Source organism: Musa acuminata, chromosome BXJ3-3, assembly GCF_036884655.1.
Source record: "Musa acuminata AAA Group cultivar baxijiao chromosome BXJ3-3, Cavendish_Baxijiao_AAA, whole genome shotgun sequence".
NCBI lineage: Eukaryota > Viridiplantae > Streptophyta > Magnoliopsida > Zingiberales > Musaceae > Musa > Musa acuminata.
The window spans coordinates 32,326,829-32,352,256 of NC_088351.1; the positions used below are offsets into that span (position 1 = coordinate 32,326,829).

The 25,428-nt window shown below is 39.2% G+C and overlaps 3 protein-coding genes across 4 annotated transcripts; all 3 read right to left on the minus strand.

Moving 5' to 3' along the window:
- Nucleotides 1-561: 561 nt before the first annotated feature.
- On the minus strand, nucleotides 562-2,438 carry LOC135632716 (homeobox-leucine zipper protein HOX21-like). 2 transcript variants are annotated; one of them, XM_065141423.1, is made up of 3 exons: nucleotides 2,144-2,438; nucleotides 1,688-2,064; nucleotides 562-1,029 (listed from the first exon to the last, which is right to left on the minus strand). In XM_065141423.1, the coding sequence occupies exons 1-3, from the start codon at nucleotides 2,277-2,279 to the stop codon at nucleotides 712-714; spliced, it is 831 nt and encodes a 276-aa protein (XP_064997495.1). In that variant the 5' UTR covers nucleotides 2,280-2,438; the 3' UTR covers nucleotides 562-711. The 2 variants fall into 2 exon arrangements, with proteins under 2 accessions (XP_064997495.1, XP_064997496.1); XM_065141424.1 differs by having other exon boundaries at nucleotides 562-1,017; nucleotides 2,144-2,436.
- A 14,354-nt stretch (nucleotides 2,439-16,792) lies between these two features.
- On the minus strand, nucleotides 16,793-17,528 carry LOC135632721 (transcription factor ILI6-like). Its single transcript, XM_065141433.1, has 2 exons — nucleotides 17,142-17,528; nucleotides 16,793-17,065 (listed from the first exon to the last, which is right to left on the minus strand). The coding sequence occupies exons 1-2, from the start codon at nucleotides 17,265-17,267 to the stop codon at nucleotides 16,913-16,915; spliced, it is 279 nt and encodes a 92-aa protein (XP_064997505.1). The 5' UTR covers nucleotides 17,268-17,528; the 3' UTR covers nucleotides 16,793-16,912.
- A 1,794-nt stretch (nucleotides 17,529-19,322) lies between these two features.
- LOC135632720 (peptidyl-prolyl cis-trans isomerase CYP23-like) lies at nucleotides 19,323-24,306 on the minus strand. The gene is made up of 8 exons (XM_065141432.1): nucleotides 24,142-24,306; nucleotides 22,572-22,685; nucleotides 22,334-22,482; nucleotides 21,465-21,537; nucleotides 21,284-21,373; nucleotides 20,842-20,881; nucleotides 19,874-19,956; nucleotides 19,323-19,793 (listed from the first exon to the last, which is right to left on the minus strand). The coding sequence occupies exons 1-8, from the start codon at nucleotides 24,256-24,258 to the stop codon at nucleotides 19,773-19,775; spliced, it is 687 nt and encodes a 228-aa protein (XP_064997504.1). The 5' UTR covers nucleotides 24,259-24,306; the 3' UTR covers nucleotides 19,323-19,772.
- Nucleotides 24,307-25,428: the final 1,122 nt, after the last annotated feature.

Consider the following 25,428-nt stretch of genomic DNA (forward strand, 5'->3'; position numbering starts at 1 on the left):
TCCACTGTGACATAGCAATTTGATTGCACCTTGGAAAAGATAGATTAAGAATTGGAGAATTGAATCAAGCCTGAGGTTCTTAGATTTCTTTTTTCCTTACCAGCAACACTGCCTTGAGAATGTGGGTTCAGTGAGTCGCATGTTTCTTTCTTGTGGATGGCAGAGAGGGAAGTACTGGGGAGAGATGCTTTCATTGAGTTTCTCTCTCTTGCTTCTTCTTCTTTTCATTCTTGAAGGTTTCAGGTAGGTGGACATTATAATACATGCACCATGTGACAGCCAAGGATCAAATCAGAACTGGTTGTCTACATGCATCTATATTCCCTCTCCTAAACCTGCAACTGAGTTGGCAAACTTCACAAAGAGAAAAAGTTGGCCTGCTTTGAAGCATTTTAGCATCAAGCGGTTGCTACTCTGAACTTTCTTCAGAACATCTGAGCAAATACCACACAGAGAGAGAAAGAGACAGAGATACCATTCATTAATGGCGCATGCAAAGCAACAAAGGCTTGATCTCATCACAGTGTTCCACGCTCCTGCAATTTAAAGGTTGCACAAGCATCAAAGAACTCTTGTTTCCTTATTGATTCCTTCCAAGTGTTCTTCTTTCTACATCAGGGACTTGAACTCCAAACATAAGCTTGCAATACAATTCAACCAGAGACGAAAATGCAGCAGTGATTTCCACAGTTCGCCCAACAGATGTTGTGGCTAATGAAAGTTGTGGTGATCAGGCCATGGCCAGAAGGCAGATTGATCTCCGATGCTGCACAGCAAGTTGCTGAAGCTGCCTTCTGGGGCGTCATTCTCGACCTTCGGGCAGTCTGGGTCAGCTGGCCTAACTGATTGGAAGTAAGGCAAGATTTGGAGAGGGGGACAGGACCTTTCGGCGACCGATGTTCTTGAGATGTCCAAGTTGATCTCTGAGCTGTTCTCGCTTCTGTTGCTGCAAGAACCCTCGGTCTCTTTGTTGAGATTGATGAGATCTGATGCTTCTCTACCTCTGAGAGCCAAGGCCTGCACATGCAACTTGGTTCGAGCCATAAACAAGATGCATGATAACAACAGGACGTCGATCAATCAAACAATTAAAGAGGACAGAGGATTTCCTCGATGGTGCTTGATGACCTTCGCATAAATAGAAAGAGAGAGACACAACCAAAAGCATAATTTTCTCTACTAGAAAATTAAACGCAAGCTTTCCTCCAACAAGGTTGCAAGATATGATTCTCGATTAACCGATAATTCTAAAGTTGATCATAGTGATGTTTGATCGGTCTTAAATTACCAGTAGAAGATCTCTTGATCTGAAAGAGATCAAAAGCAGAGCTCTGAGGTTTGCTGCTACCGCCGTTCTCGTTGTTCTTGCGATTGAGATAGACCAATTTGTTGTGCTTTTTCTCTGATCATTGCCAGAGCAAATGATCAAGAAATGTAGAAGACCTTATGATGATCAACTCTTTCTTGGGCACCATTGCCAGAGGTAAAGTACAAGAAAGGAGACGAGGAAAGCAATCTAATCACCGGAGATCTCTCAGAGACATCATTGCCGGTATTGTGGTTACCAATTACAAGCGGGCATCGTTCTCGATGCCTCAAAACTTGTGCAGCAATGCTAACTCTGTATAGATTTTTATTAGAGGGAGAAAGAACTGACGAAGAGGAAGACAAGAAATCTGGTGACTACCTCAGTCTGGAGTTTCTTGTTGTGGGCTTGCAGAGCTTCATTCTCGGCTTTAATGGCGTCAAACTGCCTCCTGAGCACATCGTAATCCTTCTCCAGTTGCTTCGTCTTCCACCTCGCTCTCCTGTTCTGGAACCAGATGGCCACCTGCCTCGGCCGCAGCCCGAGCGCCACAGCCAGCTGCATTTTCCTCTCTGGCTCCAGCTTGTTCCCCAGCTCGAAGCTCTTCTCCAGCGTCCTCACCTGCTCCACGTTGAGTCTCCTCTTCTTCTCTCCGGCCAGCGAAGCGTCGTCGGACAATTCGTCATCGCCGTTCGCTTCTTCGCAGGTCTCGGCCCCTGAGAACGACGCCGATCTCTTCCCCGTCGCCGGAGCTACACCTGCATGCACCGCCACCAAATCAACCAGATGAAACACCACGGTTTCGGAAGCTTGGAAATGGCAGCCGCCGCAGATCACCTCTGAGGTGGTGGAGGTTGGTGGGGATGAGGGAGCGGACAGGGCTGACCAGTTGGTGGTCATCTTCACAGGGAGCTTGAAGCTGGAACATGAAGGCTGAGGGGAAGAAGGAAGAGGCCATGCCATTGCAGGACATCTGCTGCAGTATACAGGGTGGAAGAGTCACCAGGCCAAGGACACAATGACAGGGAAAGGAAGAGACCACAAGGAAGGTGGGGGAGGATTTGAGAGAGAGATTGTGTGTGTGTGTGCGAGGGTTGGGAATATGGATATGTGATACGGTATTGAGAAGAGAGAAGACAATTTCTGCATGTTATAAGCAGCAAAGGATAAATCAACATGAAAAATTGAGCAAATGTTACTATGGAGAAACCTATATATATATTCTAAACTGTATCCTTACCTTTTTATACAATTTCTGAGGAAATATAATGTAGAAGTACTCCTTATCAGAAGAATCAAATGATTCATTTTCTTGTTAATCAGATGGTATCTCAAAATTAGAATTTGTTAAGATATAAATTAAGATCATATTTCATTTACCGAATTAAGCCTTGAAATATAATAAAATTGATGAAAAATTTGAGATGATTATTATGTAAGGGGGAAAGTGTTAAGAATGAAAATGAAGATCTTAAACTTTTAAATCTAATAATATTACACCAAAATATTATAAGTTCAAATTAAAGTTAAATCAACTGTTACTCCATGTAAAAAAAAAAAAAGAGTATTAAAATATAAATTACGATGAACTTAAACTTTTACATGCAATGATATTAATAAAAAAAAATCAATAGAATTTATGCCAAATAAGCTGTCATGGTTTCGGTTAGCAAACAAATATATCATGGCTGATGAGTCAGCACTGATAGATCCGCGGGTTAGTATCGGGAGCTTTCTATAGAATGAGTTGGATGATGAGGTGATCGTGCTCTCGGGAAGGAGTATTGGTTGGCATCGATCGAGATCCAGACTGATTGATGGCTCACCTTGAGGACATCGATCAACGACTTTTAAGGTTGGGATGTTCGCGAGCTGTAGGTGATTGCTTCCGGGGAAGCGGTGGTGTGTCCCGGACTCCAAAATATGTCGTATCGGCTTCTATCTAAAATTGACAAGCCCTAACAGTTTGCATGGCCGATCTTTCTCGAGAGGAAATGGACTCACCATCTTTGAAAATGAGATGCACTGTCTTGCCCTGATTCCCTATCCTGAAACCCCACACTGCTGTGCTTTCACATCAAACACTTTGACTGATCATCGTTGGGGCAATTCCAGCTGATCATAAGATCTTAATTTCCACAACTCCAATCATCACTCTATTATATTCTTCCTGCCACAGGTAATCCTGAGACAGATGATCATGATCTAATAATGAAAAGCAAATTAAGCCTTGTTGGGATTAGGATAAATGGGGTCAGATACTTCCACCTATTTTGTTCACTACTTTTTTCATGCAGTGTGATGCAGACAGATGGATGCATCTCTATTGTTTTCTCAGAAGGGAGTTGCCATGTCCATCTCAATGAAGTTGTACTCCATGCTGTAGAGTGAGAAATGGGCCACCATATGATTCAATATTATATGAGGGTCTTCAACAGGCCATGGGTGAAGAGGGAGAAAAAAATACAGTATTAAGATTCTGGAAGTGCGAGAAAGACTGCACAGGAAAATATGAAGGTGTTGGTCAGCTAAAAAAGAGAAAGCAAACTAAACTACACATAGAAAGATTGGATGGAGAAAGAGAAAAGCCATTGCAGGAATTTAGGGATGGATTCTTTTGTGATGCCATGTGATCAGGGATGACAATTTCAATTCTAACTCGATTGGATTCGACTGAACATAGTCGAGATGTAATCTTGAGTGATCGTTGATGGCTTTTGCTTTGGATGAATTCACTGTTGATGTCCCAAATTAATGGTCACAAGGATGGTGCTGGAAGTTGAGATGACATAGGGGGTGGGTCAACGTTGATGTTGATGTTGATGTGGCAGTGACATGGTTTGAGGACATGCCATGCATGGGCCCATGAGTGATCGAGTCACAGTCGTCCGTGCGCCATGTATGATGACAAATCGACGTGCTGTTTCCATCAAACATCAAACGAGATTGGTTTCTTGTGAATATATAGATAGATATCGAGGAAGGTGATAGCAATTTATTGTATTCATGTTTACGCGTTGTGAATGTGATTTTTCTTCTACTTCACATGATAATCCACAAAAAGCATAGGGGCTCAAAGGCGACTCGCGTTTGTACTACTAATTTCTAGTTTAATTAATCCTTTTGTATGGTTTTTTATTTGTGAATTTTTTTATTAATCTTGTCGAGTTGACTCATTTAAAAGAATAAATGAGTCAAAATTTTTTTTTTATCGTGTATTGGTTGACTCGCTCTTCGCTCTCGAAGATGTCTGAACTAAGGTAAAATTGTACGAGCTCATCTAAAATAATTAAAAACTTTGATGTTGAGAGTTTCAATTAACTTTATACGAGTCAAAGGTTAGGAGAAAGAAAGCTTTCCAGAATTCATTATGGAAGAGAGGATTTGTGCTTAAACCATATATGGTTCATACAAAATGAATAATTTTTCATATATTTCTATAAGTTTAGTATAAATCTTATAGTAATAGGGAATACATCATCAATCAATATTCATCCGACACGTAACCACACATGGTGTCTAAGACGAAAAGAGAGGATAAAGATCATCCTGATTGGGATATAAACAGGAATAACCTTTGTATAAGAACAAATACTAGAAGACCAAAATACGCAGCGGAATAAAATGGAAACACAATCAAACAGAACACCAAGATATACATGGAAAACCCCTTCAATGTGAAGGGTAAAAACCACGGGACAAACTAGAGATAATTCACTATGAGAATAATTAATGTACAAATCTCAATCTCTTGCCCAAAACCCTAGCAACAACCACAAGAGAATAACTGGGATACAAGGATCACGTCACTGCCCACAATATCTAAAACCTCCCAAGTAATCACAGCAAGAGCCTACTGTAGATTTGATCTAACCTGAGATGAGAACACTGCTAGATGTTTGAGAACAGTCTCTTTGCGTTGTCCTTGTCTTCTTCCCTTTCTTTCTTTTCCTTTTCTACCTTGTTCTCCTTCTTCTCTTTGGAATCTCATGGATTCAAAGATCTGCCTCGTTGCTGCCTTTTTATAGCTTTAATCTGCCTCTAAAACGCAGCCACCACACCCCCCTAATCTTAATTAGGGTTAGGTTAAGAGGGGGTGTGGGTTGTGGGCTGATAAAGCTCACATGGGCTGAATATGGGCCATCAGCCCAACAACCTCCCCCTTCAGCCCATAAGGGAGGTTGTCCCATGACTCCTCGATGTGAAGCAATGCCGACCAACTATCGGCATATCTCCTGTCTTTCTTTTGGTAAGGTCTTCGTCAACATGTCTGCTCCGTTATCATCTGTATGAATTTTCTGAAGCTGCAACTGCTTCTCTTCAAATACATTTCGAATCCAGTGGTATCTGACATCTATATGCTTTGACTTGGAATGAAACATTGGGTTCTTACACAAATGGATGGCACTCTGGCTATCACAATGCACCACATAATTTTCCTGTTTCAGCCCCAATTCTTATAAGAATTCTTTCATCCATAACATTTCTTTGCATACCTCTGTAGCAGCAGTATATTCTGCTTCTGTGGTAGAGAGAGCAATACACCTTTGAAACCTGGATTGCCATGACACAGCTCCCCCTGCAAAAGTAAGTACATAACCTAAAGTAGACTTCCTCGTATCTATATCTCTTGTCATATCTGCATCTGTGTAACCTGTTAACACAAGTGGTCCACCTCCAAAGCTTAAACAAACCTTAGAGCTCCCTCTGAGATATCTAAAAATCCACTTCACTGCTGCCCAGTGCTCTTTGCCTGGATTTGCAAGAAATCTGCTAGTAACACCCACTACATATGCGATGTCTGGCCTCGTACATACCATTGTATACATTAAACTTCCAACTACTGAAGCATAAGGAACCTTTTGCATTTTCTCCTTCTCCTCATCACTTGACGGACTCTGTTCTGAGCACAACTTGAAGTGACCTGCAAGAGGAGAACCAACTGGCTTAGCATTGCTCATACTAAATCTTTCCAATACCTTCTCGATGTATTTCTCCTGTGACAACCAAATCTTCTTGTTTTTCCTGTCACGGGAAATTTGCATGCCTAGTATTTGCTTTGCTGACCCCATGTCTTTCATTGCAAAAGACTCACTCAGTTCCTTCTTCAACCTGTCAATTTTAGACATATCTTTCCCAAGAATAAGCATGTCATCAACATAAAGTAAGAGAATAATAAAATCCTCACCAAACCGTTTGATGTACACACAACTTTGAAGCCTTCTGGTTGCTCCATATAAATTTCCTCCTCTAAATCACCATGAAGGAAAGCTGTCTTCACATCTAACTGCTCAACCTCCAAGTCCTGGCTAGCAGCAATACCAAGAGTAACACGAATAGAAGACATTTTAACAACAGGAGAAAATATCTCTTCAAAGTCAATACATTTCTTTTGACCAAAGCCTTTCACAACCAATCTAGCTTTGTACTTTGGTTGAGAACAATATTCTTGAGTCTTTAACCTAAAAACCCACTTGTTCTTCAAGGCCTTCATTCCATTTGGTAGCAGCACCAAATCATAAGTGTGGTTCTTCTGAAGACCATCCATCTCTTCCTGCATAGCAACTAACCACTTCTCTTTCTGCTCACTCTCAACTGCTTCCTGGTAACTCTCTGGTTCACCTGCATCAGTAAGCATCACATACTCATTTGTAGAGTATCTTCTGGAAGGTTGACGTTGTCTAGAAGATCTTCTCAATTGAGGTTCTGCGGGAACTTGCTCTCATACTTCTTCTTGCTCAACATGTCCTGCAGGTAAATCAACATCAGGCTCTACACTATTTTCCTACACATCTCCCACATCACCCTGATATACTGGAGGAATAACTGGGTCACAATCTGCTAATCCTTCTGCAGAAGTCTTGGCTGGTGCCTTCTTCTTCAAATCTTCAAAGGTTTGATCCTCAAAGAAGACCACATCTCTGCTCCTGAACACCTTTTGCTTTTCTGGATCCCAAAGCCTGTAACCAAACTGATCATGTGAGTAACCAAGAAAAATACATTCTTTAGACTTACCATCCAGCTTGGACCTCTCATTGTCTGGAATATATGCAAATGCGCGACAACCAAACACTCTCAAATGTCTGTAGGAAACATCTTTCCCTGACCATACATGCTCTGCAACATCACCATCTAGGGCTGTACATGGTGATAAGTTGATCACATCAACTGCAGTCCTCAAAGCCTCATCCTAAAACCTTTTGAGTAGCTCGGTTCATCCTCTTTGTAATTGCATTATGCTGAGGTGTACTAGGAACTGTCATCTCATGTTGGATCCCATGTGACTTGCAATAGTCATTCAACAATCCCGTATACTCACCACCATTATCTGATCTTATGCATTTCAATTTCCTTTTTGTCTCTCTTTCAACCCTGGCATGAAACTCTTTGAAGACATTAATAACCTGATCTTTGGTCTTCAAAGCATAAGCCCAAACTTTTCTGGAAAAAGCATCTATAAAAGTGACAAAATAAAGTGTACAACTTATACCAAGAACATCAACAGATCCACCAGGAGTTTTTGTCCTCAAAGGACATCAACAGATCCACCAGGAGTTTTTGTCCTCAAAGGACCACATACATCTGTATAAACATGGTGTAAGACATGCATTTTTCTAGACAAAGCAACACTAGCAAATGAAACTCTATGTTGTTTACTAGCCAAACAATCAATACAAGGGTTCAGATGTATGCCTCTGAGATCTGGTAATACCTCTCTTTTGGAAAGAGCTTGCAGCCCCTTCTCGCTCATGTGTCCCAATCGCCTATGCCACAACTCCATACTGAAGTCTTTCTCTGTAGCATTTAACTACTCACTATAAGCTTTAGCCTGCAACCTGTACAAAGTATGACATTTCTTTCCACTAACTATAACAAGAGAACCCTTACTGAGCTTCCATTGCCCTCTATGAAATCTGCTTTCATACTCTTCATCATCTAGTCTTCCAATTGAAATTAAATTCAGCCTCAAGTCAACCACATGCCTCACATCCTTAAGTACCAAATTGTAGCCAAGGTTGGTCTTTAAATGGATATCACCCATGCCAATGATGTCTGCTGTGCCATAGTTGCCCATCTTGACAACACCAAAGTTTCCAGACCTGTATGTAGCAAAAAACTCTCTCCGATGTGTAGCATGATAAGAAGCACATGTGTCAATCACCCACTCAAGATCCTGACACACACAAGAAAAAATATTATTAGAAGGAGACAAAATCAAATAATCACCACCCTGCACTGTAGCTGTAGTATTATCCTTTGACTCCGTAGACTCCACTTCTTTTCCCTTTTTCTTGTTATTCTTAGGTTGCTTACATTGGTTCTTGTAATGTCCTTTCTCACCACAGTTATAGCAAACAATATCTTTTCTTGATCTTGACTTGCTCCTACCCATATGTGAATTGCTTCTAGACTTTGACCTTCCTCTATTCTCTGAGATAAGTACCTATGAATCATTCTGAGATGTTGTTGAACTCTTTCTTCTCAACTCCTCATTCAACAAACTGCTTGTTACTTGACTCATAGTGACAATACCATCTGGTATAGAATTACTGAGGGAAACCACCAGTGTCTCCCAACTTTCTGGTAATGAACTGAGAAGTAACAATGCCTGCAACTCATCATCAAGAGACATTTTCATATAGGATAACTGGTTAGTAATACTCTGTATTTCATTCAAATGCTCAGCAATAGAAGCACCCTCTCTATATTTTAGGTTCACAAGTTTTCTGATCAAAAAAGCTTTGTTGCCAGCTGTTTTTCTTTCATAGAGACTTTCCAATTTTTTCCAAAGAGAATATGCAGAAATTTCAGTAGAAACATGGTGAAAGACACTATCATCAAGCCACCGTCTAATAAACTCAATTGTTTTTCGATCTAACCTCTTCCACTCATCATCTGTCATAGTTGTAGGTTTTGCACTATCCCCCTGCAAAGGTCCATACAAATCTTTGCAATACAATAGATCTTCCATTCTTCGTTTCATATCATCCAATTATTTCCATTCAAACTAATCATGCGAGAAATATTACTGGCCTCCATGTTCAAATACAAAAATTAAATCACCAAAACCCCGCTTTGACACCAGTTGATGGGGATATAAACAGGAATAACCTTTGTATAGGAAAAAATACTAGAAGACTAAAATACGCAGCGAAATAAAATGGAAACACAATCAAACAGAACACCAAGATATACGTGAAAAACCCGTCAATGTGAAGGGTAAAAACCACGGGGCAAACTAGAGATAATCCACTATGAGAATAATGAATGTACAAATCTCAATCTCTTGCCCAAAACCCTAGCAACAACCACAAGAGAATAACTGGGATACAAGGATCACGTCACTGCCCACAATATCTAAAACCTCCCAAGTAATCACAGCAAGAGCCTACTGTAGATTTGATCTAACCTGAGATGAGAACACTGCTAGATGTTTGAGAACAGTCTCTCTGCATTGTCCTTGTCTTCTTCCCTTTCTTTCTCTTCCTTTTCTGCCTTGTTCTCCTTCTTCTCTTTGGAATCTCGTGGCTTCAAAGATCTGCCTCATTGCTGCCTTTTTATAGCTTTAATCTGCCTCTAAAATGCAGCCACCACACCCCCCTAATCTTAATTAGGGTTAGGTTAAGAGGGGGTGTGGGTTGTGGGCTGATAAAGCTCACATGGGCTGAATATGGGCCATCAGCCCAACAACCTCCCCCTTCAGCCCAAAAGGGAGGCTGTCCCATGACTCCACAATGTGAAGCAATGCCGACCAACTGTCGGCATATCTCCTGTCTTTCTTTTGGTAAGGTCTTCATCAACATGTCTGCTCCGTTCTCATCTGTATGAATTTTCTGAAGCTGCAACTGCTTCTCTTCAAATATATTTCGAATCCAGTGGTATCTGACATCTATATGCTTTGACTTAGAATGAAACATTGGGTTCTTACACAAATGGATGGCACTCTGGCTATCACAATGCACCACATAATTTTCCTGTTTCAGCCCCAATTCTTATAAGAATTCTTTCATCCATAACATTTCTTTGCATACCTCTGTAGCAGCAATATATTCTGCTTCTGTGGTAGAGAGAGCAATACACCTTTGTAACCTGGATTGCCATGACACAGCTCCCCCTGCAAAAGTAAGTACATAACCTAAAGTAGACTTCCTCGTATCTATATCTCTTGTCATATCTGCATCTGTGTAACCTGTTAACACAGGTGGTCCACCTCCAAAGCTTAAACAAACCTTAGAGCTCCCTCTGAGATATCTAAAAATCCACTTTACTGTTGCCCAGTGCTCTTTGCCTGGATTTGCAAGAAATCTGCTAGTAACACCCACTGCATATGCGATGTCTGGCCTCGTATATACCATTGCATACATTAAACTTCCAACTACTGAAGCATAAGGTACCTTTTGCATTTTCTCCTTCTCCTCATCACTTGACGGACTCTGTTCTGAGCACAACTTGAAGTGACCTACAAGAGGAGAACCAACTGGCTTAGCATTGCTCATACTAAATCTTTCCAATACCTTCTCGATGTATTTCTCCTGTGACAACCAAATCTTCTTATTTTTCCTGTCACGGGAAATTTGCATGCCTAGTATTTGCTTTGCTGGCCCCATGTCTTTCATTGCAAAAGACTCACTCAGTTCCTTCTTCAACCTGTCAATTTTAGACATATCTTTCCCAAGAATAAGCATGTCATCAACATAAAGTAAGAGAATAATAAAATCCTCACCAAACCGTTTGATGTACACACAATGATCTGAAGCCGTTCTTTTGTATCCATTTTCTGTCATAAATGAATCAAACTTTCTGTACCACTGTCTTGGAGCTTGCTTTAGCCTATACAAGCTCTTCTTCAACTTGCAGACAAAATTATCTTTACCTTTGACTTTGAAGCCTTCTGGTTGCTTCATATAAATTTCCTCCTCCAAATCACCGTGAAGGAAAGCTGTCTTCACATTTAACTACTCAACCTCCAAGTCCTGGCTAGCAGCAATACCAAGAGCAACACGAATAGAAGACATTTTAACAACAGGAGAAAATATCTCTTCAAAGTCAATACCTTTCTTTTGACCAAAGCCTTTCACAACCAATCTAGCTTTGTACTTTGGTTGAGAACAATATTCTTGAGTCTTCAACCTAAAAACCCACTTGTTCTTCAAGGCCTTCATTCCATTTGGTAGCAGCACCAAATCATAAGTGTGGTTCTTCTGAAGAGCATCCATCTCTTCCTGCATAGCAACTAACCATTTCTCTTTCTGCTCACTCTCAACTGCTTCCTGGTAACTCTCTGGTTCACCTGCATCAGTAAGCATCACATACTCATCTGTAGAGTATCTTCTGGAAGGTTGACGTTGTCTAGAAGATCTTCTCAATTGAGGTTCTGCGGGAACTTGATCTCCTACTTCTTCTTGCTCAACATGTCCTGCAGGTAAATCAACATCAGGCTCTACACTATTTTCCTGCACATCTCCCCCATCACCCTGATATACTAGAGGAATAACTGGGTCACAATCTGCTAATCCTTCTGCAGAAGTCTTGGCTAGTGCCTTCTTCTTCAAATCTTCAAAGGTTTGATCCTCAAAGAAGACCACATCTCTGCTCCTGAACACCTTCTGCTTTTCTGGATCCCAAAGCCTGTAACCAAACTGATCATGTGAGTAACCAAGAAAAATACATTCTTTAGACTTACCATCCAGCTTGGATCTCTCATTGTCTGGAATATGTGCAAATGTGTGACAACCAAATACTCTCAAATGTCTGTAGGAAACATCTTTCCCTGACCATACATGCTCTGCAACATCACCATCTAGGGCTGTACATGGTGATAAGTTGATCACATCAACTGCAGTCCTCAAAGCCTCATCCCAAAACCTTTTGAGTAGCTCGGCTTGTGAAAGCATACATCTGATCTTTTCCATGATGGTGCGGTTCATCCTCTCTGCAATTGTATTATGCTAAGGTGTACCAGGAACTGTCATCTCATGTTGGATCTCATGTGACTTGCAATAGTCATTAAACAATCCCGTATACTCACCACAATTATCTGATCTTATGCATTTCAATTTCCTTTCTGTCTCCCTTTCAACCCTGGCATGAAACTCTTTGAAGACATTAATAACCTGATCTTTGGTCTTCAAAGCATAAGCCCAAACTTTTCTGAAAAAATCATCTATAAAAGTGACAAAATAAAGTGCACAACTTATACCAAGAACATCAACAGATCCACCAGGAGTTTTTGTCCTCAAAGGACCACATACGGTCTAAGACATGCATTTTTCTAGACAAAGCAGCACTAGCAAATGAAACTCTATGTTGTTTACTAGCCAAATAATCAATACAATGGTTCAGATGTATACCTCTGAGATATGGTAATACCTCTCTTTTGGAAAGAGCTTGCAGCCCCTTCTCGCTCATGTGTCCCAATCGCCTATGCCACAACTCCATACTGAAGTCTTTCTCTGTAGCATTTAATTGCTCATCATAAGCTTTAGCCTGCAACCTGTACAAAGTATGACATTTCTTTCCACTAGCTATAACAAGAGAATCCTTACTGAGCTTTCATTGCCCTCTGTGAAATCTGCTTTCATACTCTTCATCATCTAGTCTTCCAACTGAAATTAAATTCAGCCTCAAGTCAACCACATGCCTCACATCCTTAAGTACCAACTTGCAGCCAAGGTTGGTCTTTAAATGGATATCACCCATGCCAATGATGTCTACTGTGCCATAGTTACCCATCTTGACAACACCAAAGTTTCCAGACCTGTATGTAGCAAAAAACTCTCTCCGAGGTGTAGCATGATAAGAAGCACCTGTGTCAATCACCCACTCAAGATCCTGACACACACAAGAAAAAATATCATCAGAAGGAGACAAAATCAAATAATCACCACCCTGCACTGTAGCTGTAGTATTATCCTTTGACTCTGTAGACTCCACTTATTTTTCCTTTTTCTTGTTCTTCTTAGGTTGCTTACATTGGTTCTTGTAATATCATTTCTCACCACAGTTATAGCAAACAATATCTTTTCTTGATCTTGACTTGCTCCTACCCATACATGAATTGCTTCTAGACTTTGACATTCCTCTATTCTCTGAGATAAGTGCTTGTAAATCATTCTGAGATGTTGCTGAACTCTTTCTTCTAACTCCTCATTCAACAAACTGCTTGTTACTTGACTCATAGTGATAATACCATTGGTGCAGAATTACTGAGGGAAACCACCAGTGTCTTCCAACTTTCTGGTAATGAACTGAGAAGTAACAATGCCTGTAACTTATCATCAAGAGACATTTTCATAGAGGATAACTGGTTAGTAATACTCTGTATTTCATTCAAATGCTCAGCAATAGAAGCACCCTCTTTATATTTTAGGTTCACAAGTTTTCTGATCAAAAAAGCTTTGTTGCCGGCTGTTTTTCTTTCATAGAGACTTTCCATTTTTTTCCAAAGAGAATATGCAGAAATTTCAGTAGAAACATGGTGAAAGACACTATCATCAAGCCACTATCTAATAAACTCAATTGTTTTTCGATCTAACCTCTTCCACTCATCATCTGTCATAGTTGTAGGTTTTGCACTATCCCCCTGCAAAGGTCCATACAAATCTTTGCAATACAAGAGATCTTTCATTCTTGGTTTTCATATCATCCAATTATTTCCATTCAAACTAATCATGCGAGAAATATTACTGGCCTCCATGTTCAAATACAAAAATTAAATCACCAAAACCCCGCTCTGACACCAGTTGATGGGGATATAAACAGGAATAACCTTTGTATAGGAACAAATACTAGAAGACCAAAATACGTAGCGGAATAAAATGGAAACACAATCAAACAAAACACTAAGATATACGTGGAAAACCCCTTCAATGTGAAGGGTAAAAATCACGGGGCAAACTAGAGATAATCCACTATGAGAATAATGAATGTACAAATCTCAATCTCTTGCCCAAAACCCTAGCAATAACCATAAGAGAATAATTGGGATACAAGGATCACGTCACTGCCCACAATATCTAAAACCTCCCAAGTAATCACAGCAAGAGCCTACTGTAGATTTGATCTAACCTGAGATGAGAACACTACTAGATGTTTGAGAACAGTCTCTCTGCGTTGTCCTTGTCTTCTTCCCTTTCTTTCTCTTCCTTTTCTGCCTTGTTCTCCTTCTTCTCTTTGGAATCTCGTGGCTTCAAAGATCTGCCTCGTTGCTACCTTTTTATAGCTTTAATCTGCCTCTAAAACGTAGCCACCACACCCCCTAATCTTAATTAGGGTTAGGTTAAGAGGGGGTGTGGGCTGTGGGCTGATAAAGCCCACATGGGCTGAATATGGGCCATCAGCCCAACACATCCTTCATCCATCTACCTATATGGGTAAGAATTCAAGATAGATGATTTATGAGTTATCGTTATCTCTTATTACCCACATGGACAAAAAGTTAATGAAAGACTATTATAGATAATTAAAAGTTGTTTTCCTATAAATATTTTATGAAATTTTTTTTCCTTTACGATCAAAGTATAAAAGTTCATCTTCAACATAATAAAAAAAATTATTATTTTTTAATTATTTTTTTACTATTCACATCTATACTTATATACCTCATACTACTAACTTGAAAATCAGATAAAAAAAACTCTTTCGAATTTCTTACAAAAGAGAAAGAATTTATGTCTAAAATGCAAAATAAATATTTTTTTCATGTATTTTTATAACGTTAATATAAATCTCTTAATAATAAATTATATATGGATGCCAACAAATAAAATAGATTACACATTCTATTGAAAGTTCTGACGGCAGGACCGAACTCTCACCGTTCCGTCTCTTTCCATGTGTTTGACTCCGAACTCCTTATCGGAGACATATATCTCTCTGCTTCAGTTCCCACGGTCACCTGCAATCTTACCCACATCCCAAGGGATGTCTTCTCAGGGAATGTTCCTCGTGTGTATCCTCGGTTTCCAAAGCAATGTGGAGGCTCAGCTTCACATTGATTGGTGTTCCAGAAACCTACATACGCTTCTCCCGGTCCCTACTTGCAGAGCTACAGCTTCCCTATACCACCTCAAAGCACCCGCGCCTCGGCCGCCGGCGACAACCCTTCCCACTCCCCAGGAGCCACTCGTTGCCCCCCAAAGACCACGTCTCCCTACAAAGACTCCAATGGCAGTGATCGACAGTGCTTCGGGTTTGGTGAGTGTTTTAGCTTCTGTTGTTCTTTTACCATGGAAGAATATAGCAGTTCTCCGTCAGGTGTGCAGTCAGATGACACAGCGTTTGTTCTGCTTCCTTTATCAGCAGAACAATTTATGTGGTGCAATAAATATTGAACTGTGCATTTTGCTGAAAATTATGGTTAATATAATTCGGACTTCCATACAAACATAGTTTACTGTTGTAACACTGAAAGAACATAGCAAAATTAGTTCTTAGTATGCATTGTTTTCAATTCAAGCTCATGCCAAGCCAGCCATCAATAAATGTTTGAGCTCAATTAACATCATTATTGAGATGATGAATGTTTTTATACCAATCAAAGTTTGATAGATCAATCCTAGTCAATCAGATCCCACCAACATAGACTAATGATATTTACCATGACACATCTGTATTATTAGATCCTAACAAAAATATTCTTTGAATTAAGTCTATGATCTCTCCGAGTGTAAGCTCTTTTTTTTTTTCACGTCTACGTCGGGCGACAAAAGAGTCTTGTTAGACATACTCCTGACATAAATCTCGAAGAAACTTTAGGCATTACGATCAAGTGCCGAAGTCATCCTCTACCTCGAGAAAACTTCCCCTCCCTCTTTAAAGTCAGCTTGTTCATGTGAAACTTAACCCAATGGGCGGAGGATCAAAATTGATATTAACAATGATTATGCTTTGTTATCAGAAAAGTTAAAATCTGAGTAGGACATGAGCATACTATTGTGCCTGAGGAATCTCATAGTGATGCTTTAGACTACTCAAGGCTTCTCACTCAACCTCAGCAAAAAAAGATATCCATGATAAAGTATGGGGTCTAAGTTTCGTGGATCTCAAGACCTTGAGATCAAATTCAGTAGTTTCACTGTGTTGAAGGTTAGATCAGTGTAAGCCAGCGAGCCCTCAAGTCTCAAAGTAATTACTCTTATTATGTAATTGATCATAAATACATCACAAATAAGAATATTATGTAATCGATTAATATGATTTAATTTCAGGTACAGATAGCTAACATATAATTTATGGATAAATTTTATGAATTCCATAGATATAGTATTTATCTTTCCCAGATACAAACCATGCCAACAGTTTCCCATACTACCCATGTTCTTGTCCTACACTCCAATGAAATGGTCAATTGGCATTTCTCATACCGATCTGGCAATGGAGCTCTCTAATGGATGATGCACTTCTACAAGTGCATTTGTATCTCATTGTGTCAATCAAGGCTCGGGCAATTAGTCATGGTCAAGATGAACAAGAAAACTCTTGGAATCAGAGAAAAGAAGAGTTTGATCATACGTAAGTACGGGAAAGATCAAGCAAAGCTTTCAGTACATCGATCAAAGACTCCGAAATGAGCACTACTAATGTGGTGAACAGGCGTGGATGGAATCACATCAGCAAGCTTCTGATGAAGGCGGCCTGAGCGCTATTTAGGTCAGCTGAGTCGAGCAGTTCCGACAGCCTCTCACTCAAGTCATCAACCTCTCGATGCAATCTCCTGATGTGGCTGCAAGTCTCCTGCAACACCTTGGCTGCTGACACCTGCACCCATGAACGCGAAACTTTAAACACCACCTAAACCAACAGTACTAATTAGGCACATTGTCTCACACCATACCCTATCGTTGCCTCCGCGACGTGCTTCAGGAAGAACAGCTTGGAGTTTCGAGATCAGCTCGTTGATCTGTTCGTCGGTGATCCTTGTCGAGCCCGACTGCCTCGATCGAGATCTCCTGCTGGACATCCTTTGGTGTTGGTGACGGTCGAGTGGTTCGAGCAATGTGTTTGCAGATGGAAGAGGTCGGAGCTCTAAGGTTTTACTTCCGGAGAGAGGATGGTCAGTCGAGTTTGAGGATGATAGAGTGTGAGCTGACGGATGAAAAGACAATGAGAAGAGGAGGTGAAGAGGGATGCGATCAGGAGTGAGGAAAAGGAGGAGAGAGAGAGAGAGAGGTAAATAGGGCACAAGGGAGAGACACAGAAGGTGGTGATGAGAAAACAAGTGCATGGAGAAAGATAATTGCCGTATTTAAACATTGATGTGAGAGAGAGGGAAAGAGAGAGAGAGAGAGAGAGAGAGACTGTGTGTGCATGCAAGTGGGACTTGCGGCGAAGAAGCAGCCAACGACACAGGGGTTGTGTCAGGGGGAACCACGCAGGCCACGTTACATCCAACTTAAATATTAGATTCACTGCTTGTGGATCTACGAATCACACCCCTTGAGGTGAAGCAAGCAAAAAGATGTTTGGAGTTTCTGAAGTCATGCTTACTCATGCTTGCTTCTACCATATCTGACCATTACAAACAAACTCGTAACTAGTTGCCTCTGAAGGAATGTTACACAAGGTGTGGTGGCAAACGAGAGCTACAATATCCCACAGGTTGCCTTTCACATGCAAGAGGAGATGATGAGCTTTGCATGATAACGATAGAGGCTACTCGATCATGGAACTTGGACTACTACTGAGTCTATAAGCATTCCGTGGTTTAATTGAACTAGTGCTGGGCTAAACCAACTGTTAGAGAGGTTTGAGAATGAGAACAGTATGCGCTGCTTTAGATTTCGTAGATTAGAGCTGCTGACTGTGGAAGTGGAATCGACCAAGTACAGATTATTTTGCTGAGCTTTCTGTTTGCTGCAGCGTGCATCATGGGGCACATGAGCTTCAGCCCGATTGATGGAGAGGTCCTTACAGAAGTCATCAGGAATCATTGTTTCTTTAATCGACGGATCATGTGGACGCAGGTCGATGCAATTATACAAGTACCTTATTTTAGCCTAAGAAACATCCACATCGAGTTTTCAATAAGGAAGCAGGTGAAATCAGTAAACTTTTATTATCTCGCAAGGTACACAGATTCTCTCTAACACGACTTGAATCCAAGCTGGAAAATATTAATGGATTAGCAAAGTCCAGGCAGGTTTCCTAGGGACCCAAGTTCAGCTCAAGCAATGATGAGATACAGTGTCGGAAACAATGACAAGCTCGTGGGGACTAATGACAGCAAAAAAGGTCTACAAAAGCAATTATACAACCCAAATAGGTTGATTTTAACCAGTTGATTTCAGTGCGCGCATTGCATGCTGAGACTACCGGTACAGATGCAAGCATTTAGGGTCGTATCTCTGACACTATTTCATTCATGCATTATACAAGAGAAACCAAAGTTAGTAGCTAACTGTTCCCAAGCAAAGAGCTGTTACACAGCTCAAGTATGATCTGGAACATTTCAAATGCATGTATCGGTTTGGTTGGGAGCCGACATTGTCAGCTGTTTTCTATCCCTATGAACCTATAAAGCACCGGGATAAGGCAATTTGATGGCCATGGCACCAAGGCAATCATCTTGCCCATCATTGGGGCTATCAATTAAGAGCAGAAGCTTCTCCTCAAAGATGAGATTACCGATGGTTGCTTAATTTATGGCCACTGTTAGTCACACAAGGGGTTGTTGCTGACAACAAGAGTATGTCAATTATACATTGTGATATCATGCTACATAAGGATATTATCACGAGCTTTCAGCCAAGTATTACACCCCCAAAAGAACCGGGGAAGCACAACTTGCTGATGACGAATCTAACTCTTTATTTTGAAGCAAAAAATCTTGAGCCACAAAGATGGGAGGCACGCAATCAAAATGCCAAGAGACTAATTTCACAGTTGGGTGCTCTGGAATCATGTGACACGGAGGAGATCAAGTGGTGTTTCTTTAGAGCACCATGTTGTTTTGACACTTCAACCAAACCTAACTAGATGGCCAAAGCTCTTGTGGGGGAATATGAGCCACTGAAAATTACAAAACCAGGCATATATATATATATAATTTTTTAGGTAACCACAAGCCTTCTAGTTCATCTGACCTCTAATCTCTTCCAGACTCCTTGAAGAATACACACATCACAAGCAAGATCATTCCAGATATGAGTGACCAAGCCTAATATATCTTCCTTTCTGCACTACAACCTTTTTACACTGGTCACTTACACGAAAAACCGTGCAGAACATTCAGGAAGCAAACGGCCACACATTTAGGGTCGTAATTAACACTTGATTTACCAAGTTGCGGCTGTGTTCCACCATGCATTAACTCTTGATTCCATTAAAATCTTAACAATAGAGCAATCATCGTTAGTTTTTCTTTTTTAAATCCATTACTGCAAATAAAAAAGCTCTTGATATATATATCAACCAGTGAGTTTGCCCTGTCAGATACTTTAGTCATCTACACATACCTCTGGCCCATTTACGGGAGGCATTTCATTCTCTGCAAATTAGACAAAGAAGAACAATAATCAAATGAAAGATTCTTTAGGTTTAGTCAACACCCAAATATTTTTCACCCACCTGTCTTTCAACTTCGATTAAAGATTCAGAAAGTCTTCTCTTGAGGTTTTCCTTTTCCCATTCACAATTCTCTACCCTGGTATCTAGAAGATAGAGATAAAACAATAATACCAGAAAATTAGACAGAAATAATAAAAGAAAATAAACAGTGTAATTTCACATGGAGAATAAGCTGATCCAGTATAAGCTAAAATTCCTAACTAAACTACTGCAACCACTTGATTTCAACATCTAATCACATAACCACAAGAATAGGATTGTAAGTCCTGGACATGTAAGGAGGTGCTGCAAATGAGATTACACCTGAAATGACAGTAACATGCAACCAGTTGAAGAGGAATCTGTTGCAAAAAAAAAGTATATTTTTTGCAAATATAGAGAGATTTCCTTTTCACCATATAAAGGACAGTTGATCAGAGAGTTTGTGGTAACTCTTTTACAAAGGAACAGAAACCTATGAAAAATTGAGTTAAAACTAGGAAGACAACAACCAAAATGGTTAGACGTGTTTGTTCCAACTTTAAGCATGAACTTTAAAATTCAGTTTTAGTGATGTTAGAACATATAATCAACAAACAACAGGCAATCAACAAACAGGATAATTTCATAAAATAGATATCAACCAATGTCAAACAGGTGATCATGGTATTCTAATGCTTATGGAACTGACTGATCAAGATCCAAGTCCATGCCAATCATCAATTTCTAAAGAAAGCCAGTAAACTACAGAATGCAGTTCAAGTACATAGCCTCAGGACAAGAGGCTACTCTTATTTTGCCAAAGAAAAAAAATGAAACTCAGAAAAAATATTAAAAGAACCAACAGATGATATGATCAAGCATACTTTAATGTGATACTATCAAAAAGCGGAAACCGGTTCATCAGAATTCTATCGTTCATTCCTTTAACAACATTGAGATATATGTGCTTCTGAACAATGTGAGGTAGAAAAATTGATCATCCTCACCATAATAATAAGTTGAGAAGATGGTGATGCGCTCCGTAGGCTGCAAAAGCAAGAATGACTTCAGTACACAAACAGGAAAAATAGAAACAACACTAAGTAGTACATAAGAAAGCCATAGTTATAATGTAAAACTGGTGACCGGACATGCAGCTCCAGCTATTTGGTGCTTTTTACGTACCATGTTCAGCATGCCTGCACTTACCACACAACTACAGGATTTTCATCAAAGAAAACATAGCAGAAGAATCTAGGAGTCACAAATAGAGGTAAGCATATATTTGGTTCAGTCAATGATGTGCCTACAAATAGTGAGTACATGTACAACAGCAATGAATAGACAGGGTTGAGGGGTAAGGTTGGTCGTTTGAACAATGTTTAGTAGAGAAAAGGTTGCGATTGGCCAGATACTTGGATTACCGAGTGGTTAACTCGGAAAACTTACCATGACAAAGATCCCTTCACGTCGAGTAGGAAGCTCTTCCAGTTTTTTTAATGTATCATCACCTTTAGTCACCCTTCCGAAAATGGCATACTACATTATTGCATGTCAGAAAAATGTCAGTGTAGGAAGAACTTTTCAGTTTGAAATTCAGATATATAAGCAACCAACAAGCATGCAATACCTGGCCATCAAGGTGAGGTGCATCGCCTAAAAGAATAGAAAAAGAAGATGAAGCACTATCTGGATCAGAGTACCTAGAGGAAAGGAAGACTTAAAACTCAGCAAAAGGCTCATATGCAAGGGCAGAAAAGCTTCCATTTACATATTTCAGAATAAAGCAGTCTATTCAAAGTTAATAACCACTTGCATCATCGTTACCATTTATAAGACCTAATAGATATTTTCACAGGGAGGTTTCAGACACTTTCTAGAATATAGTCTTCTAGTGCAGTTGAACAGAATTTAAATTACTGTTCTTATGCATATTCTATCTTGCTAATTGTGAAATTCTCTGTAGAAAATATCTTATCTTATTTGCAGCTTTGACTCTAATAGTCATAGATATAACAGTCCAAGGTACATAACCATGATATAAAGCAATCTAGGGAACCGATCCATTGATAAGGAAGACTACCATAGTGTATGGTTATAGGCTGAAAAAACATTACTTTGATTTGACAAACTGACATGAAAATTTTGGATATCTACCAGATCCAACGCAAATATTTTGATGCTAATTGATGACTAGTAAAACTTAAGATCATCCCCTTTGGACTCATAGTAATAGCAAAATTGGTATTCATCCTCTAGAGTGGTCCAAAAATTAAAACCTTTCAGTCCATGTATCATTTTAAGATAACATGATAATGGTTAGAAAATGATAACAAGATAACACATTTATATTCTAACTAAAAGAAAGAAAAAAACCCTGCAATAAAGTTAATAATCCCAATAGAGACAATCACAGACACATATACAAGCCAAAGGCAATTGATGACAGATCTCAATGAATCTTAGGATCAAATAGCCATTATATATTAAGAAAGTTACCTTCCCATTGAAAGAATGCCTCTCACATGTTTGACACTACTAAATTCACCTACAACAGTTTTCTCAGCTTCCAACCTTTGCTCTTCATTCATTGGAGAAGTTCTGCCTCCTACAACATCAGCCACTTGTGCAACAAAACCTTTATCCACCTGTCAAGATTGACAGTCAACTTTACTGTGAAAGATTAAATATTTTATTGTTGTATTGACATAAGAAAATTAAGCGTTATGACCACTACCCGGAAGAAGTGGTTTGTGTTATAGCAACCAAGCCGCACAAGTTTGAAGATATGCTTGACAGTTTTGGGGGCCACATGAGGAAAAAAACCAAATTCAATGTCACCATAAGCTGTCTGCACATAAGGCGCAATGTTATATAGTTATATAAAACATATCCTGAACAACATTGAATCATCAAATTTTCAAAATTTATAATTTAAAACTTGGAAAAAACTGGTTGTGAGACATTCAAAAAGGTTAGTGGTGTAGGCAAAGTTTCTTCTTAAAAAAGAAGGTACAATCTAACATACATAGTTATATGGCCAAATCATTCCACAGCATATTATTATCAAGAAAGACCAGAAGTTGTACATTAATCGGCCAATCAGTGTCTCCCCTAACAGTAGGAGCACTGTACATAAGACGCCATACTCTCTAGGTGCTTCCAAAGCCATGTTTCTTTAGATATTGTTCCTGACCTTTCCTCCTGAGCTAAACTCATTCCAAATGTTGACCGAAGCTTCACTCAGCTCCAAAATGGCAAAGGAATAATATTTTAGAAGCCAAAGTATTCATTTAACTTAAAATTGTTGAAGACTCCAAAGCAACAAATGGCACAAAGCAGAAATGTTTTATGACCTCCGCAACTATTCAAGGTTAACCATGTAAATTATTATCTTTTTTTACATTATATTCAGTAGATTATTCCTTCTCTTCCTTAGCACCGATCATAAAATCATCCAAAAATATTTAGGTTAGGCCATTCTCTTTTTAGCTTCAGAAGGCTTAGGATACATCTATTCATGAGATTTCAAAAACTTCCATGAGGCTCGAAACAGTAACTAAATTGGCTTTGAATACCTCATTCCTTCACTATTTCTGATTGTGCATCACTGCACAATGCCCGTCTGACAAACCATCAATGTTCTCACTAGACATCTATTCTATTCGTCTTAACTCTGTTATTATACCATGAGAGATCATAACAAATATTGCCATGCCCCTCTCGGGCAAACCACCAACGTTCCCACCAAACCTATTCTATTTGTCTTAACTCTGTCATAATGCCATGAAATCATAACAAAGATTGGTTAAACAGTTTTAAGCTTCATCAGGTGAATACAAATTTTCTTGTTTCATATCTTCTCTGCCTAACTAATTTTCTGAGTCGTACTTGCAGAATATCTCGTTCAATGTAACTTCCCTACATCCACGCAACGAAGTAAAAGAGAATTTACGCGTCCAAAGTGTTCGTGATGAACAATCACAACCAATTAATTGTTAGTACACATCAATTTCATAAGCGAGAAATAGCGAACCCATGCAGCAGCATCATCGGATCGCACGCATCAGCAAAAAGCCTATCTGAGAAACCCTGAACTAAGATCAGGAAAGTCGATTGTTCCGTCTCCCAAGAGCACAACCGATCCCAAGAACCCCAAGAATCTAACCTTAACCGCGAGATCTCAGATCAAACACATTATTACCCTGACCTAAAAAATGCGGTAAATCATTCAGATTCCAACAACGCTGAGATTTCCAAGATTCAATTGACTAGGACAATCACGAAGTGGATGGAGCGAGAAGAACCTGGAAGACGACGCGGGCGGTTCCGAGATCTGTATCGAGGGAGGAGACGGCTCGACCGAAGTCGGAGAAGGAGAGGGAGAGGAGAAGGAGAAGGGAGGCGAAGCATCGGATCCCCATCGCCGTCCGTCGAATCCCTCCCCCCTTTCTTGATATCTTCCCTCTTTTAACGCCTTTTACATGTTGCCTCGTATACATGTATCTATACGTATACATATGTATTCGTACACATGTGTATACTTCACTTATTTATGCACTTTATTAATATTCCTGTGAATATTAAGGAATATAATGCGTATTAATTCCTTTTATCAAAAGGTTAATTGTTAAACTAAACTAATATTATTTATTTTTTTCAAATACTAATCAATTATTTATTTTTGTATAAACTAATAGGCCTTTTTTTCAAGTAATTTACAAATTATTTTCTGAAATCAATTAGCTGACTACTAATTATAGGCCCAAAAAACTTAGTAGAACTCCAAAGGTCACAAACTATTAGCACTTCTCATAAGAAATTTTTAGTTAATATTTTAAAGTTAATTCTGTATAAATATCTTATTTCTTCAAATATATATATATATATATATATATATATATATATATATATATACACTAAATGTTTAAAATTCTCTTGATGTTCTTACCATCATAATGAGCTTTTAAAGGCTATTATTGCCAATTAGCATTCAACAAACAATTAAATAAGGATAAGCTAATAGAAAATCCCTAATTAGTCATTGAAAGTGTTACTATTATACTCTCATTCTTCTTTTTGTTTTAATATTTTATTATATCCCTAATTAGCCACAAACTTTATGCTACAAACATTCAGATGTATCACTAAAATGTGATTTATTGATGGGTTAATTACCAAGGAAGTTTTTAATGATGAAACATTATTTATCATTAAAATATCCTTCTTAAAACTTCCACAAAAATTTTCATCACTAACTATTTTCACATTTCTCATTATATATTCCTAATGACAAACTTTGAATAACTTTACCATTAATTGGAAAAGGAGATTCAATGGCAAATCATTGTATCACTATCGTTTGTGGTTAAGTATTCTTTGGTGATGTTAATTAATGTAATAATATTCATATTTACACCCAATTAAAATCCGAATCCAATATTATGTGCACCAAAAGCATTCATTCCATGGCGACCTACAAAACAATGAAATGTTGGATTAATGTCAATTAAGACGTAGGAGAAGCATATGGTGGATTCATGCTACCGCAGCACACGGTGGCTTTGATTGCGTGCACGAATCTACGTGCAGGA

What these genes read in the sequence shown, in the direction of transcription:
- LOC135632716 (XM_065141423.1), bottom strand. Translation starts at nt 2,279, where the DNA reads ATGTCCTGCAATGGCATGGCCTCTTCCTTCTTCCCCTCAGCCTTCATG. An exon ending in CAACCTCCACCACCTCAGAG is followed by an intron (nt 2,065 to 2,143) that starts GTGATCTGCGGC and finishes CGGTGCATGCAG; the next exon opens with GTGTAGCTCCGGCGACGGGG. An exon ending in ACAAGAAACTCCAGACTGAG is followed by an intron (nt 1,030 to 1,687) that starts GTAGTCACCAGA and finishes GCTCGAACCAAG; the next exon opens with TTGCATGTGCAGGCCTTGGC.
- LOC135632721 (XM_065141433.1), bottom strand. Translation starts at nt 17,267, where the DNA reads ATGTCCAGCAGGAGATCTCGATCGAGGCAGTCGGGCTCGACAAGGATC. An exon ending in GTCGCGGAGGCAACGATAGG is followed by an intron (nt 17,066 to 17,141) that starts GTATGGTGTGAG and finishes TCATGGGTGCAG; the next exon opens with GTGTCAGCAGCCAAGGTGTT.
- LOC135632720 (XM_065141432.1), bottom strand. Translation starts at nt 24,258, where the DNA reads ATGGGGATCCGATGCTTCGCCTCCCTTCTCCTTCTCCTCTCCCTCTCC. An exon ending in CCGCCCGCGTCGTCTTCCAG is followed by an intron (nt 22,686 to 24,141) that starts GTTCTTCTCGCT and finishes CCTTATGTGCAG; the next exon opens with ACAGCTTATGGTGACATTGA. An exon ending in ACACAAACCACTTCTTCCGG is followed by an intron (nt 22,483 to 22,571) that starts GTAGTGGTCATA and finishes CAATCTTGACAG; the next exon opens with GTGGATAAAGGTTTTGTTGC.